At 35.7% G+C, this 12,408-nt stretch overlaps 1 protein-coding gene across 1 annotated transcript; it reads left to right on the forward strand.

Annotated features, from left to right (window-relative positions):
- The first annotated feature begins 5,374 nt into the window (after positions 1–5,374).
- RGS1 (regulator of G protein signaling 1) lies at positions 5,375–10,466 on the forward strand. Its single transcript, XM_077157269.1, has 5 exons — positions 5,375–5,586; positions 5,949–6,029; positions 6,438–6,499; positions 7,852–8,015; positions 8,761–10,466. Exons 1-5 carry the CDS (start codon positions 5,450–5,452, stop codon positions 8,944–8,946), a joined length of 630 nt encoding a protein of 209 aa, XP_077013384.1. The 5' UTR covers positions 5,375–5,449; the 3' UTR covers positions 8,947–10,466.
- The last annotated feature ends 1,942 nt before the right edge of the window (positions 10,467–12,408 follow it).

Here is a 12,408-nt window from a genome sequence, read left to right on the forward strand (position 1 = left end):
ATGCAAACATTGCTAACTGCCTCTCTTTGTTCTGCATTGCCCACTTACTCTTTCATTGGGGAGATAAATATGCTTCAAACTTGCTAAAACAAAATGTGAGAAAAGCAACCTTAACCTAGAAGAATGGAACAAACTCCCACACAAATCAGGCTTCCTTTAATATTCATATGTACTCTTTTTTATTATGTTAAGCTTTTACTGTCTCAACTAAGGTCCTTCCTCAGGTCAAAACAGAACCAAAGAGGAGGAAAAGCTGCAGAGTCATAAATAACAATTCCAGTAAAGATAAAGTTGAGTTTAAAACCTTACAATGACAAAAAAGAGAAGACATAAGAAATTCTCAAAGTAAAGGTTACCTTATTTTCACACACAAAAAAAATAAGTGAAACTTAAATGATCTTGATCTTCCATATCAGTTAAGGTAAATGATTAAACAAGATTTAATCTTATTACACACACACACACACACACACACACACACTACCTGGTTTTCTGCTTCTTCAAATTCACCTGAAAACCAGTCGAAACACACAGAAGAAAAGACTAGGAGAGGAGCTGTCTGCACTTGAAATTCGGGAGAACTCTGTTTTAGGACATCTACCTTTGGAAATGTGGAATATAAACCTCAAGAGTTGTTGAAAGTCCTGTTTCCCAAGTCAATTCATTATCTACAAAGATCTGAAGCTTAGCTCTTTAGCTGACCTTTGAAGATCTAGTTTGTTAAGCATTTCTTTTAATTACTTGAAGTACACCAGGGCACATCCAATTATCTTCCTGTTCACCTAAGCTGCTTAAAACAGGATACCTGCACTTGCAATCAAGAAAATCCTGTCTAAAACAGCAATTTTTCAACAGAAACTTTCCACCATGCCTAATTCAAATGGAAACAATTTAGCTCTTCCCAGCTTATTTTAAATCAGCACAGAAATGGGTTGAATAAGGTCTGAGTGATCAATAGCTATAAGCAAATGGAGAGAAATTAGATTGGCATTGGCAGAATTAGTCTGTGATAGTTCCAAATTAACATCTGAAGGTACAGTCATACATTTATTTAACATGATAGTTTACAGAGATACCACTAACTGAGACAAACAGAGATCCACGACAAATAAATACTGGTAGAGAAGTTAACAATGTGGAAGACAGGCCCTGTGGACGCAGAGCTGCAATGCTCAGAGGTGCCCTATATTTGGAGCAATTGACTTAACAAATTCAGTGAGTTTTAGGGACGAGAAGCTTACTCAAAAGGCTCTAACATAGAAAAATTGGAAACATATCTGTGACAAATTCTTTCAAAATCCTAATTTTTCTGTGGCTAGGTTTGATCATTGTAGAATCTCAAAACCAATGAAAATCTTCCTATACCACTGCTATAACTTCAAGTTGCTTAATGATCACAGTCGACTTCTACATGGCAAAATTGACAACAAGCTAGCTGATTTGATCCAACTCACAAAACAGGCCAAACTTGGAGTGTGGAATTGGACTTACCAGACTTTGAACTGCAGCAAAACTAGCACATCACTAGGATTTCATAGGTTAAAGCCTTTTATTTTTAAAAAGAAAAGAAAAATAGGATAACAAATCAAGCCTATTTGACAAGGACAGACCAGGCATAGGAAACAGTGGAATACCGCAGGGTACCAAAAATAATAGTACAATTAGACTGAGAGTGGTCACTATCAGTTGACTTAAAGCTGTTTTCTCCAGTAGAGAGAGTATGCCTAGAAATAAATGTCCAGCAGGCCTGACATTTTTGCTTGTTAATAAATAAATAAACGAAACACCAAAGCAAAACACTAGAAAAGATATGAAGAACATGCAGTTGAAGGAGTCATGAGGAATAACTGGCTTGGCTTTGGAAAGAACAGAGCATGTTAGGCTACCTTAATAGACTTTTCCAAGAAAATCACAGCATTAAGAGGAATGCTCTTAACAAAGGAAACAAGTCACTGTTGTTAACACTTCAATATAAATAAGAGCAAAAACAAGTTCAGATGAATACTATTATTTGAAACTTGCAAAGTTAACAGTCATTTCCTAAAGTCTCTAATGGTTGAAATAGACCTTCTTGTGCAAATTGCCTTTACATGCTGACCTTTGAGCACCTTCACTTTTGCCTCTCTGTCAGGCGTTATGTAACAGGACATTTCATCCCAGCTCCAAATAATGTGTCAATGTTCTTATATTTCATCAGGTGTTTGGATTTAGGAATAAGGCACTTGCTTCAGCTGTGTATTAAATTTTACTTGCAAATCACAGTCAAATGGAATCAGATATGACTATTCTTCCTTGTTGAAAATATTATAAATGATAGGGTGACAGTTAATGAAAATGAACCCAAAGTGGAGATAGTATATCAGAGGTAAATAATAAACTGGATTTCCTTAGTACATTCAAAAATGCCTTGGAAAATAGATCCATTAATGAGAACATAATGGGTAAGATGAGCTGACATGTGAATGAGGCTTATGAAATCACATGAGGCGAGGTCACTAAAAGTTGTACATTTGATTTTTTTATAATCTCTTAAATTTGAGGAAGGAGATGCTCAGTGTTAACCCTAAATAGAACAGGGTGAGAAAGAGAAACTAGAGCTTATCTTGTTCATTTGCATTTACTGAGATCAATAAATTTCACCAAGTTGCAAATATATGCTGCCTATTAAAATTTATCAGATTTCCTCATTTAGAAAATAAAATCATTAACAGACCTAAGATGTTTAATCCTTTCATTCGCAACTTATATGAATTAGGTATCAATGCGCCCATCAATATTCTCCTTAAATATAGAGAAAATTCCCTGCAAATTCACACTTACGAAAGCTTTTTAAATAAAGTATGAAATTTAGCTGGTATACTGTTGGTAGCTCTCCCTAAAAGCCTTGAAAACTCTGGATGTGTAAGGAACCAAAAAAGACCCCAGTATTAACCCTTTATCATAATCCCTTAGCCACTGGCTGATTATGCTAATTCAGCAGTCTTTCAGAGCCACTTTCAAACTTAACAAAGTTTTGTGTTTACATATAGGTCCACTTCTTCCATGATCTCTAAATATGTAAGTTGTATCTACCTTCTGAAAACCAATTTCTCCTCTATGGTTTTTGTATATTCCTTGAGGTGCTGATCTCAAATGCAGAAACAGGAAAGGAATAGATCGATGTTGATTTTATAGAAAATGATAACAGCACTGTTTTCTGTTCCACACTTCCAAGGTTAGTCACTTCTGTGCTTCCTCTCCTGTACATTCCTCTATGATGTCACTTTTCACTTTGGATTACTTGCTTAAATACCTGTCTGGCCAACTACACAGTGAAGCCTTTAGGACAGAGATTCATTCACCTTTGCATATGCAGTACCTTCTGCCCAATACATTGTAGGAATGCAATTAAAATTTGTTGAACGAAGACATTTTGAGTTGATGCATCAAAATTTCTGTTCACGTCACTGACTCTAATTGTATAGATACATATTTATTTCTAAGATACAATTTCATACTCATTATTGTTCTAATGTCCACAACAAATTTCTTTAATATTACAAAGACTCAATATCAGTTTAATCAATATCAAGGTTGATTACTGAATGCCATTCAGTAAACTGCCTCCTACTACTATGCAGGTAGCTGGAGTGACTGGAATCAAAATGTAAAATCAATTTTGCAAAGATTAAAATTTTCCTCATGTTTTTCCCATTGAAGTTGATATCTGTAATAATCAGAAATTGTTCACTGAACCCATCTCCTTAGTCATTTAAAAGATAGCACTAAGACCATAGGAAGTATTTCTTTTCTTAGTATTCTAATCTAATTACTTAATTGTAATTTCAGAGGAAAAATTAAAATAAAATTATGCCTATGATAGCCAATATTCCTTCTATTGGCTTTTTTTCAAATTCTCTGCAATTTCAACCAAAGTCATTTATTCAATAACATTACTATTTGATAGTTTATCTTTCCTTAATGAATCCTGCAAATAAGGCCAGAGACTGCCATTCTGTATGAGATTGATAAAGAACTTTCATTAGTCCCTGCCATTGACTAATCAACCTTTGCTGAGACAACTTGACTCTAGTTGCCTTTCTCTGACCATGAAGGCTATTCATGGGCTAGTAAACAGCCTTTGAGAGAGTAGTTACATTACCGGGCCATTAAGAACTACAGCAAATTATAATATAGGGATTTCGGAGGGACTCTTTCTTTTAGGATTTTAATTCTCTATTTGGCCTTGGTAATGTGCAGTTGTAATTGACTACAAATGCCTGTGCTTGAAAGGCTATATTAAGTAGTAAAATGTTGTGAGGCTTACAGCAATTACTTAACACATAAGGGGCAAATATTTAATCTTATTGCATATCAGTGTTTTATAATGTGGTGCAGAGAGAAAATTTTTCTGCAAACTACTTTCCCCACCAAAAGAGAAGCCAGTTAGCAACATTAGAGAACTGTTACACACTCTATTCTCCCTTGAGAGAGTGACAAATGGACATTAACATAATAAAGGTTCTTAGAAGATCTGCAGTACCTATTTAAGAACCTTTTATAACTTTAACCTAATATTTCCCAAATTTATATGGCCCCATAACTTTGTTGCAGCTGCTGATGTAGTTCTTATAATGCCTATTAGTATCCAAAGGAACAATTCGTGTAGAAACATACTTTGGAAATTTTCAGTATATTAGATAATAATAGTGGGCCATTGAAAATAAATTCCAAATAGTTTTTCTCTAGCATAACTTACCTATAGTGATTTAGAGGAGTGAAATGTTTCTAGATAAACAAACATAAATAATGCTGAAGATTTTGACAGGGAGGTACGGACTGAACAACAGGAAATATATCAACAGATGCCTTCACGGCATCAATTTCTGAGCCTTCTCAGTTTTCTCTGGGTCACTTCAAAGCGGCCAGCTCATTCTCATTAGTTCTCTTTCTTATTCAGACAAAAATATTTGCTTACTTTAGATTGTTTGCTGGGGGGAAAAATGCACTCTTAAAAACATTGTGAATAGATGAATTTTTATACCAAGAATTGTCCAAAACATTGAGTGGGTACATCTGTAACGTTGAGTTTCTGATAAAATAAATGCAGCAAATGAAACCTTTTATTGAAATATGCAAGTTTTAAGAAGAAACATCCCCTTGAACCACAGACTGATGCTGCTAACGCTTCAGATATGTGGTAAATGTGTGTACCGCTGTATGTTTAATGTTCTTTCTTACTTTCTAATCAAGTGACTTGCTCCCATTTGGTTAAGTTTCAACCACAAGACCTCACTGTATGCTTTTTTTTTCAAGATACACGTCACAGCACGCCAAGAAAGGGGGAACTTCCAGAGTCTGTGGTAACATCACTTGATAAACAGATGCCTTTGAACAGCAAGAGCCTGTTTGCCTGAACTATATAAAGAAGCAGAGACGTTGACTGACAGTTATTTGCAGCACCAGGATTATGAGGGCAGCAGCCATCTCCTCCAGGTTAGAGAAAATGCCAGGAATGTTCTTTTCCTCTGCAAATCCGAAGGAATTGAAAGGAACTGGGCATTTACTTCTAGACGACAAAACTCAGAAAAAGAGGTCAAAGACTTTGTAAGTTCATTCCATCTCTCACTTGGTGAATTTTAATTTAGATTATGTTTGATAAAAGAAAGATTGACAATGAATGGAATAAAATATGAATGTTTAGTTTAGCTATATCAAAGCAATTCATCGTAGTGAGTTATATAGTAATATTCAGTTGTATTAAAAATATAACTGATGCATTAAAAAGTACATCTAATTAGGTGGGAATTTTTCCACAGACTTTGGCTTGTAAAAATTGGCTCTATCCTAGTTAATCAAAATGTCACTTAAGCTTATTTTCTTATTACCTTATTCTTTGGAAAAATTTATTTCATGCTTTTTTTTTTTAACTGAGGAAATATGAATATTAACTTTTGTGTCTTTTCTAGCGGAATGGACGTGAAAGCATACCTGAGATCTGTGATCCCTCATCTGGAATCAGGAATGAAATCTTCCAAATCCAAGGACATGTATGTACATCGATACACTGAACTATCATTACAAGGGCAGCCTGTGCACTAGCTCTATAGTCTATTATCTCTATTATCTCTAGCAAGAGATAATACTGCCCCACATAAACTTCATTTCTTTTAAGTCACAAGCCAAATAAGATTAGACTATATTAGTACCAATGTAAATTAAATACAAATATGTGTGAACATAGATTTATTCTTTATATCTACTTGGATTTTTTCAAACATTACTGATGGATTTTTTTCATAACTATGGAAATTCTAAGGGACATTTTTGTTTTTATATAAGCAAAGTTCATGAAAATTTATTAGAACTGCAGTCTTAGCTTGTGAAGCTATCAAATACAGCAACCATGCTGACTCTATGTAATTTTTACTAATTTATGTAAATTTTTTCCCTTGCAGACTTTCTGCTGATGAAGTATTGCAGTGGTCTCAATCTCTTGAAAAACTTCTTGCTAACCGAAGTAAGTAGAGATTAACTATTGAATGTTTCTGTTCAATTTAATACCCTAGCAGATTATATGGCATCATTAAAATATAGTACACTAGGTACGGTATGTGTAAATAGTTGTATTTTGCTTTGTTTATGGTTACTGACAACTGCAGCATATTATCCCTCATTATTATGTAGTGGTTACTTAGCCCTCAATTCTACTACTGTTCTTTACACAAATCTGCCAGGACCAGCAGGTGTTCCCATGCATCATTTATAGGAAAAAGTAAAACTTACGGTGGGGCCCTGAAGTTTTAAAGTTTTTGAAAGTAAACTGAATATCTCAACATATGAATTGCCATTCTAAAGAATGTATTTTCATATGTTGGATGTAAGGAGTAGGATTTATTCAATCAGTTAATTATTATATCATTCATATAATAATTAACTCATTCATTCCAACTTTATGAGGCTCCAAAGAATAAAAAACAAAGGCATAGCCCCTTGTTGCCTTCAAGGCAGTAAAGACATACAAAGTCATAATTGCATTATAGCATGATAAATGCTAACCATAAATATGACAAAAGAGTTTTAAACACAAAGCATCTTGTGGGAATTTTCTGATGAGAGAAGATGAGGAATGAAACCAGCTTGCTTTCCCCCTTGTCATAGGCACTGCAATTCTTTTGGGGCTTAGAGATGTAGATAAGCAGTTTGGTGTCTGTCCAGAGGTGCAAGCTTATCCTCTGCTCCCCACAGACACCCTAAGGACTTGGCTTGAGTATTTAGTAATCCAACCTTATTCATCTATCTTATTGTCTGACTTAATTTACAATTCATCCAAACAAATGGTCTAGAAATCCCTCATTTAAAAATCTCAGTAGCACTGGCAAATATAATCAATACAAAATACACAGAGGTAATGTATAGGCATTGCATTTTCTGACTGATATGAATTGAATGGGGAAATTATATTTGTTAATTAATAACATGTTGTTAATGCCTGTTGTCAATGTTTACTTCCCTAATACACCTTCCACTCTGGCAAAGATTTGGTACAATAAAGAAAAGAGATTCATGTGTAATCAACACAGCAGAATTCTAATTTAAACAACAGATGGAGGCAAAACACAGTTCCACAGCTACTACTAAACAGTTGTGTTTTTGTGAAAAGTGACAAGCCCCTGATTCCTCTTTTGTACTTAAAAGAATCCCTTAAGGTTGTCTCGTCTTTATAAACTATGACACACCCATTTCAAAAGGATCCATCTCTTACTTTTGTACTTAGAGAATGCAATCGTATTTTTCTTACAAAACGTTTCTTCAAGTTGTTCATTTATAGTCCCAACTAATTTATTCATCTCCATTCCTCTTTCTTTTTAGCTGGTCAAGATGTCTTTGGAAATTTCCTAAAGTCTGAGTTCAGTGAAGAGAACATTGAGTTCTGGTTGGCTTGTGAAGATTATAAAAAAACAGAGTCTGATCTTTTGCATTGCAAAGCAGAGAAAATATATAAAGCCTTTGTACACGCAGATGCTGCTAAACAGGTGAGTATTAAGTTTATTATCATCAGTTTATGCATATAGGAAATTAGATACAACAAAGATAGCAAGATGAAATCCTTTTTGGGTGACATGATTTTTCTGCTACTTATTTAAGTTCTAGTAATATAGTTCTGTACAATAAAAATCTGATTTTCCCTAGTAGTGAAAATTTGGCCATGAACATGGTAGGAAGAATAGATGAACTCTGCAAATCTAGCTAAGATGGGGGTGGCGGAACGATAAGGGGTATTGCTGGCCAGTTACATGTCAAAGTCCTTAATGAGCTACCTCACCTTGGACAAGAATAAAGTACAGACTACTGCAATATATACAATTGCAGCAGCAAACATACTTCCATATAGCAGGCCACCTTCCAAGTAAATATCTTGGTCCAAACAGAAAATAGCTGCACAAAGAAACCTGTCCTCTTGTAAATCTTAAATGTCCTCCTCACTCTTCCTAATACATGTGCGATTTTATTTAGATATTTAAAATTTTCATGTATGCCTCATTTGCATTTCCCAACTACACTGTACCTTGGAACAAAGACTTTTTTGGGATATTTCTTTGTATCTCACCCATATCTACAATAGGGATGGCCTAGAACAGGTATTCAATAAATGGTTTAACTGATGTAAATGGGGGCTTAAAACCACTTCCTTGAAGTGCTTCAAAACACCCAGAAACATCATAAAACACATGCAGTGAATGGGGAGCGTGTATTAACTACTGAGGATTTCTTTTTTAGGTCAATATTGACTTTCGCACTCGAGAATCTACAGCCAAGAAAATTAAAGCACCAACTCCCACGTGTTTTGATGAAGCCCAAAAAACCATATATACTCTTATGGAGAAGGACTCCTATCCCAGGTTCCTCAAATCAGATATTTACTTAAATCTTCTAAATGAACTTCAGGCTAATGACCTTAAGTGACTTGCTCCTGGCTGGGGATGCTAAAGAAGGTATCAAGTGCGGAAGGAACGTCACAGTATCGCCTCCTGGGTGAACAACTTTGCCTCTTGAGGTGACCCACTTGACAGGTTCAGGGGAAAAATGAATGACTCAGAATGGATTAACATGCAAGATCCAGGCACAGGTTGAAGAAGCATAAGCAAGATGGAAACTGAGCGACTGTAGGAGGAAGGAGAGACTGTGGTAAGGTCATAAGATAGAGTGGACCTATGTTGTAGGACATTCCTGATAACTGAGAAGGCCAGGTAACTGCAGTTATACAGCAACTGTGAACAAAGGTCATGAAGCTGATTAAAATGTGCTATAAGTTTCAGGATCAACTGTCATTTATGCTATATATTATTATATACAGACTGTGTATGGAGCTGCTGAAATCTCTTTAACTCAGATAATTATCCAAAAAGTACGTGTTTCAAAAATCTTCATTGCTATTATTAACACAAAGTGTTTTGTGGGTTTTGTTGTTTGTTTTTTTTTTAAATTTTTTTTACTTGGAAGAGATTAAAAAAATAATGTACTTAAATTAAGTTATTACTCAGAACTGGGAAGTCAAAGAATACAGTTGTTAATTAAATTATCACAGTGTCAATAATATATGTGTGTTTTGTATTAAAAATATATGGAAGCAATTTCTGTTTACACTTCTTTGATATTTTTAGAAATTGCCTTTATTCCTCACATTTAAGGAAATTAAAAATTCAAGCAACAATCTCCTACCTTCTTCCATTTCTCAAACATCTAAAATTATCACCCAGTAAACACTACATTTTATGTATTAAACTGCACGGAATTCCTTAGTTTTTTCTCCGCTATACTATGATAAAACCCAAACCAATATCATACACTCCCATATAGTCAGGCTTCAAATCAATGAGAAATTGATGAAATCTTTTTAAAAAGATGGAAAATTTATTTCAAAAGGTAATCTAATTAACCACTGATATTTTATTGTGGTTTAAAGTTTAGAAAACTCAGATATATTTCCTCATTCAATGTCCATAGCAATCCAATGAAAGCTGAGACTCAGAAAGATTGTCACTTGTTCCCAAATGTAGCTATCAAATTACCTAGGATGTTAAAATGCAAACGGTTATTCTGGGCCCCATCCCAGACTGACTAAAACCGAATCTCTGAGAGGTAGGGTGTGGGAAACTTTATTTTAAAAGAGAATCCCAGGGTTCTGATGCTGATGTGATCATCGAGGGTTGGAAACCCTGGGCTCAAGGAGTCGGCACTGCCCATGTTTACTCTTTCCATTATGCAGCACTGCCACCTGCTGACGAGAAGTCATTTCCTAGTACAAGTCTGCAATAGTCCCTAAATAGAAAAACAAGAACAGCTGGTTACCTTGTAGGGGTCACCTACAGAAAGCAGACAAAGAATTGAGATGATGCTTATACCTGTAAGCCTGCATGGCTGTCTCTTCCCATGCATCTGTGCTGTATGTCTTAAATAATCAGCCATTCACACACCAAAATATCCTACTATGACTGTTCTTACTACAGGCTTGCCCAGTCATCAGGCAAACAAGCTATGGCATGGGGGCACTCTGTAGGTCAGATTTTAAAAGTGTCATTCCTGTTTCCATTGAACAGAGTCCAAACTGGATTTATATTGCACATTATTACATGGATTAGCAGGTCATATTATAAGGGAAGCTTAAGAAAGGAGTTCAATTTGAAATAACAATAATAGTAATGAGGTATCTTTCTCCTCCTTAATCATTCCATAACCAAATTCTGTCAATCCTCCTTTTACAATCACTTTTTATTTTCTATTATTCCTGTCTTAGGCCAGGCTCTCATGGCTTTTTAATTCAAGTGACTTGGTCTCTCTCTTTCCAGCCTTCTATCTTCAATCCATCTTCTAAACAACTGCAAATGTAATCTTCTGAAATAAAGACTTTGCCATGTCATCTCACATGATATGCAAACTAGTGTTCAAATTTTTCTTTCTGGCATTCAGAACTCTCCCAGTGTGAACTCCATGATATAAATCCCATTATTCCTCTCTGGACATCCTTCTGAACTTGATAACCCACTCGATTATTCACCTTTCTTGAATGAGCCCTGAACTTTACTTTCTCAAGACCTTTGGTTAATCTCTACTCTCTGTCTAAAATGCCTTTTCTTACCCCCTTCCTGTTTTCAAAGTCCACCAACTCTCTGAGGCCTCGACAGAATAATGTCTGTAAAGCCTTCTATCCCCTTCCACCATTATGGAGATATTTTCAGTGTGCAATGGAGGTGAACTGCAGGCCACATAAACATAGGATACTCTGCTTCTATTTTTAGTAATACTGTCACTTTAAATAGTCCAGAGCCTTAACTTCTGAGGAGTGGCAGCGCAACACATACTGGCTATGAAATGAATTTACTGCTATTTGTAGTGATGAGTTGCTATGATAAAGGGCCGTAGTGTTTGGGTACATGGTCAAAACAATCACCTAAGACACCTTTGCACTTAGAAGGAAAATGTTTTCGTGGCTGCACATATCAAGATATGGTAAAATCCTTGAAAATATAATTTTTCCTTTGACATTTTATGTTAGGTTGTAAATGTTTTATGAGACTGTTCACAGAAATGTAAGTAGCTCTAGTGACACCTACTGTTTGAAGAAATCTGGTCCAGCATTCAATCTGAGATTCTCCGCTCACAGGTTATGCTCTGATGTGATACTAATGTGGTGGCAGCCAACAATCTATATGATTAAAAACTCATCCATTGGAGGTGGGCCACAGTGGCTCAGCAGGTAGAATTCTCGCCTACTGTGCTAGAGACCCGGGTTCAATTCCCCGTGCCTGCCCATGCGAAAAAAAATAATAATAATTCATCCATCGGGCAGTGCAACATGGCTCAGTGGCAGAATTCTCAGCTGCTATGCCAGAAAACAAAACAAAACAAAAAAACTCATCCATTAAAAAAATAAAATTAAACGCACTTTTCCTCCAGGAAGTCAGGATCTGTGAAGGTAGAAATGGGTATAATGACATACCCTCAAATGTCTAATAAGAAGCATACATTTACCCAATTGACCACATGGGATTAAAGTTCAAATTTAGCCTGTGGAGACCATGCCTGGATTTGGATTGTTACCATTTGGGGAGGATCTATGCAGAAAGCTTGATATTTGAGAAAGGAGTCTAGCTCTTGGAATCAGGGAAATGATTTGTTTAAAAAAGAAGAATGTGCTTTGCAAGCACATTTTTAATTTCAAAAATTGGGTGGGCCACTTCAGATACACTTCAGAATTTCAGGTCCACACCCTCCTCCTTCTCTCTCCTGTCAAACCCATAAGCAGGGCTGGGATGTTTAGAAACCACGCAGTTGAGCATTCACAACTTCAAGGCATTTAAGGACACTCCGAACCACTGTCTTATGTTATTCAAGATAAAACCAATCTCCTTACTTCTCAAATGAAAA

The sequence above is a fragment of the Tamandua tetradactyla genome, chromosome 4, assembly GCF_023851605.1.
Source record: "Tamandua tetradactyla isolate mTamTet1 chromosome 4, mTamTet1.pri, whole genome shotgun sequence".
NCBI lineage: Eukaryota > Metazoa > Chordata > Mammalia > Pilosa > Myrmecophagidae > Tamandua > Tamandua tetradactyla.

Excerpts from the sequence above, each read along its gene's own strand:
- RGS1 (XM_077157269.1), top strand. The coding sequence starts at position 5,450 with ATGAGGGCAGCAGCCATCTCCTCCAGGTTAGAGAAAATGCCAGGAATG. Across the intron at positions 6,030-6,437 it reads TCTTCCAAATCCAAGGACAT|ACTTTCTGCTGATGAAGTAT; the intron begins GTATGTACATCG and ends TTTCCCTTGCAG. Across the intron at positions 8,016-8,760 it reads ACGCAGATGCTGCTAAACAG|GTCAATATTGACTTTCGCAC; the intron begins GTGAGTATTAAG and ends TTTCTTTTTTAG.